Raw genomic sequence first — 4,666 nt, 5'->3', positions numbered from 1 at the left:
GATCCAGCAGCCAGCGGTCTTTGATCAGATGGCTTCTTATTGCACTCAATAAACGTTTTCTCTACAGTCTGTGTTTTCCTTGGTTTTTTTTTTTAAGAAAAAAAAAAATCCCCCAACTACCCTTCATCTGCAGCAGATGAAGGACACGTGCCAGAAGCAGATACCCAAGCAGGCTTCTGTCTGCTGCTCCTCCACCACCATCCCCTCCTGTGCCTGCAGCTCCAGAGGTACTACTGGACCCCACATCCCTGGTAACGGCTCATTACACCAGTGCAAACTGGAGTTAAACCAGTCTCCTCTGAGGAAAGGTCCTCAGTGACTTTGGCATCAGAGCTTGGCTCAGGTGGGCATAGAATGACTGTGCAACTGTTCTGTGTTTATTAGGCGAACGATGCAGTAAATTGATTCCCTTGTGAGGTGAGGAAGGCAGCTGTCTCTCGGAGGGAGGTCGCTCCTCTACAGGGGCAGCGCCTTCGCCCCTTCGGAGGGTTTGGTGAGGTAGAAGGTGGCTGTGCGGCTGTATTTCTCCTAGGAGACAAGAAGAGCGGTGAGAGCTGGTGCTGGGGGATGCTTTTGGCCTGGTGCAGGCAAGACCTGCCAGAGCTGGGGGGAGAAAGGTCCTGCTGGTCAGCCCAGCTCTGCGTCTGGCCCAGCCGCTTCTTGGGGTGTGTTTTTGGGGACAGCGTGCTGTCCTGGCCCCTGAGGTTCTGCCTCTTTCACTGCCTCTGTCTCCTGACACCCCATTTTCTGTTGTTTTCAGCTACCAATGCAGGCTGAGCTGCTGATTTAGAGAATACTGATGACGACATTAAGATCTTACCTGAGCTGTAACTGCTGGTGCTGAGCTCAGCATTGCCCAAGCTCAGCCTGGATTATTGTTGCCTAGACAGATTTAGAATTCCTGAAGCTGACCTGGCACCTTTTTGCTCACTTTCTCAACGTAGTAAAGTCCTTGGGCAGTGCTCTGTGACCAGCATGGTGCTGAACTGCCTGCGACAGACTCGGGGCTCTCCCTGCGTGGTGCTGGATGGGCCACACCAACCCCAAGTTCCTCAGGAGAGCAGCTTCAAGAGCATTCCCAGGCCATGCCCCTGAGTGCTTCCTTGGGATCTTGAAGTTAATCTCCAAGTACTTTTTTGCCATGTACCTGGATGTGGCGCTGGGCCTCCTCTGCAGCCTTGGCCTCCAGCAATGTCACCGTGCAGCCTCCAAAGCCTCCCCCGGTCATCCTGCTGCCATAAACCCCCTTGACCTCCAGTGCTGCTGCTACCAGCTCATCCAGCTCCGGGCAGCTCACTTCATAGTCATCCCTGGAGAGAGGAGACCCATGGTCAGCCCTGTCCTGCACCCCGGCCACAGCCTCTGCGCTGCAAATGGCTGAGAGACACGTCTCAGTGCACCCGTTGCTGTAGCGAACTGCAGCCAGCCCTGCCCAGGGGTGGTTCATCCTCACCTGAGGGAGTTGTGACTCTCCACCATCAGCTTCCCAAATGTCTTGTAGTCCCTGTTCTTCAGTGCTTGCGCTGCCTGCTCTGTCCGTGCTATCTCGCCGATGACGTGCCTGGCCCGTCGGAACACCTCCTCGCCCAACCGGCTCTTGGCCGCTGCAGAGATACACCCATCCTTGCAGCAAAGCTGCTCAAGCATGGCTGCATCCTGCAACCCCGTATCCCCACTTGTGGCATTCTCCTGTCCCTGTGCATGCATCCACCCATCCACCGCAGGGGCTGCCCTGCAGTCTCAGCCCATGCCATGGGGCACTGAGCTCCTGTTACCGCAAGGAGCACCCTGAGCCACGGTCCCCACCTTCCAGCTCAGCCATGGTGGCATCTCGCAGGCTCTCCTTGCCGAGCGCTGCCGCTGCCTCCTCACACTGCCGCCGGCGCGTGGGGTACTCGCTGCCCGTCAGCGTGTGCCGCACGTTGGAGTTGGTGATGAGAACAGCCAAGCTGGCATCGGTCAGTGGGACAAGGACGGTCTCCAGGGACCTGCAGCAAGAGCTCAGCGTGGGCTTGTGTGCCCGACCCCTCTGCCCGCCCCGGCCTCCCGCCATCCCGGAGGCCACGTGGCAAGCAGCTCCTGCCTCTGCAGAGGCAAAGTCCATGTGGTTTAGCATTTTGTTTGAGCATTCCACTCCCCGGTATTAGCTCCATAATGGACCCTAATAACTTTGTGGGAAAGACAGCCCAAGCAAATAACAAAAAGTATGCAGGAGGAGTCAAGACACTGGAATTAAAATGCGGGGAGTCCCACCTCTGCGATGAGATTTTGGGCTGGGTTCAGGGCTTAACCCCTCCCTGCACTCCTGCGTTCATTTCCTGGCCACAGGAACAGCTGTCTCCGCTTGCCCAGGGAGATGGACAGAGCTCAGCAGGCTCAGCACTTGGCCCTGACCTGCAGTCAATAAGCAGCGCGTGGCCTTCCTTGCCCATCGCGGATATGAACTGGTCCATGATCCCGCAGGGCATGTTGGCAAATGTGTGCTCCGCTTTCTGGCACACCAGCGCCTTGGCTACCAAATCACTGTCATCTGTGCCAGAGCAGAGAGATGCAGGTTAGCTCTGGGACCTTGGCCCCTTGCCCTCGAGCAGGGGGAGACCCACCCAGGAATGGAGCTGTCGGGGGCCAGGACCGGCTACTGCCTTTACCTGGACAGAGCTGCTGGAGGAAGGTGTAAGTAGCCACCTCCAGAGAGGCCGAGCTGGAGAGGCCCCCACCCAGGGGGATGTCACTGGCTATCACAGCGCTGAATCCTGGCATGGGACCACCTGCAGGAACAGAAGGGTGGAGGAGGGGGAACATGAGCCATTGCATGGCTGGGGCTGCTGTGTCCCACAGCTCACGGGTAACCAGCCCCTTGTGATAACTCATTTTAAAACACAGAATGACCCACAGCACCTCCCCCAAAAAAACCACAGCAGTCTCTGGAGCTGAAAGCTGGAGCCCGGCTCCGGCAGCAGCTGCGGGATTGCACCGGTACTGGAAAAGCCCCTGGAGCACGCGGAATGCTGGGCACCGAGCACCATCCCCATGTGAGGGGGGCTCTAACCCACCCAGCAGACTGAGCTTTACCCTTGTAGTGCTGGATGACGCCCTTGACGTAGTTGGCCCAGCGTGGCTGCCCCGGGCTCAGGGGGCTGCTTTGGCTGGGAGCCGGGAACTCCACCCTGCGGGGCTCGTCCGCGTCCGCCGAGGTGGTGATGATGGAGATGGTCCCGTCCTTCGTGGGGGATCCCACCAGCACCGTCCCCAGCTGCAGGGCCTGTGGGGGTGAGAAGTGGGCTCAGACCCTCTGGCACATCCCGCTGGTGGCAGGGGACGGCTGTGGCTGCTTCAACCCACAGCTGGCAGCACCCAATACGTGTTACCCTTAACTATGTCCACACAAAGCCACTAGCCCCCTAGCTTGTCACAGCGTTAAGCTTTCTGGCTATTTAATGCCACACACGGTCAGTCTTAGCACGGAAATGTTGTGACCCATCCCAGCCCAGTGCCGGGGTGATGGCTGCAGGGCTCCTGAGGAGTGGGAAGCTGCTGTGAAAGACCTTAGAAAGTTTGCGTGTCTGCAGGAAAATTCAGCTGACCTGCTCCCACGCTCCTCTCCTTCAAAATAATAAGCTGTAGGATTTGATTTAGGACTGAGTGGGGGCTTTCCTACCGATCCAAAGGAGGGCAGGAAGCCCCAGCTGCTTCGAACCACCACATTGCTCTCCAGGCATGGAAAATTATTTGACAGAGCTGCAGAAAAGCAGCTTCAGCCCTCCAAGAGGGAGTCGGGGAGGGGGATTCACTTCCTCCGTACAGTGATTTAGGAGCCAGACTGTGGGGTGCTGCCCCGATGCTCCGGGTCCCACTCCGGTGGTCCCGTGCGCAGGGGGGGGATCCCGAATGAACAGGCGGGGGGAGACGGCAGCCGGGAACCCCCGGAGATTGCAGGAGGGACCCGGAAGGGTGACCAGCGAGGGATCCCGGGACGGTGGAGCACGGCCCTTACCATGGGCAGCACGAAGCCGCAGTTGTAGTCGGTGTGCTCGCCGATGAGGTTAACCCTGCCGGGGGCCCACGCCGCCAGCACCGGCGCTCCCCCGAAAGCCGCTTCGTGCTCCCGGCAGGCGGCCGCCAGCAGCCGGGCCGACCCGAGCTCCGCCGCCTCCGCCATGGCCGCTCCGCCCCGCCCCGCCGCCGGGCCCGCACTGCCCCGTTACCCCGTTACCCCGGCGGCCGCGTTCGAACCCGTGTGTCAAAGGGGCCCCGGCGGCGCTGGGGGTCCCTGCCCCGTGACGCAGCCCCTTCCCACGCGCCGTGCGCGCCCCCGGTCGCGGGCTCGGGAGCGCAGTTGGTGCGCGTGCAGCCCTATAGGCAGCGCAAGAGTCCCGCCTTATACATACCCCTGTGTGTACTTATGGCGGGGCCAGGACCTGACAGTTTTTATACATTTACCTATATCCGTATCCCCATACCTGCGTTGTCCTCACATATGGATATAGATATATATATATATATGCACCAGTGTCTCTGCTATATGTGCATTTTATGCCAATATATATGCCAATGCATGTATTTTACAGATACGTGCCAATATCTGCATTACACCTATATATTCCAGTGCCTGTCTGTGCTTTTTATAGCTGTACAGGTACACACACACGTATGTATGTATATGCCG

At 58.6% G+C, this 4,666-nt stretch overlaps 1 protein-coding gene across 1 annotated transcript; it reads right to left on the bottom strand.

The window, feature by feature from the left end:
- Window positions 1-243: 243 nt before the first annotated feature.
- GALK1 (galactokinase 1) lies at window positions 244-4,353 on the bottom strand. The gene is made up of 8 exons (XM_082067221.1): window positions 3,995-4,353; window positions 3,073-3,262; window positions 2,649-2,768; window positions 2,395-2,530; window positions 1,807-1,988; window positions 1,454-1,604; window positions 1,148-1,310; window positions 244-528 (listed from the first exon to the last, which is right to left on the bottom strand). The coding sequence occupies exons 1-8, from the start codon at window positions 4,157-4,159 to the stop codon at window positions 457-459; spliced, it is 1,179 nt and encodes a 392-aa protein (XP_081923347.1). The 5' UTR covers window positions 4,160-4,353; the 3' UTR covers window positions 244-456.
- Window positions 4,354-4,666: the final 313 nt, after the last annotated feature.

The sequence above is a fragment of the Streptopelia decaocto genome, assembly GCF_964273445.1.
Source record: "Streptopelia decaocto genome assembly, chromosome: 16".
NCBI classification, from domain to species: Eukaryota; Metazoa; Chordata; class Aves; order Columbiformes; family Columbidae; genus Streptopelia; species Streptopelia decaocto.
The sequence above is the reverse complement of the archived record's forward strand: the minus strand, read 5'-3'. Positions and strand labels throughout refer to the sequence as shown.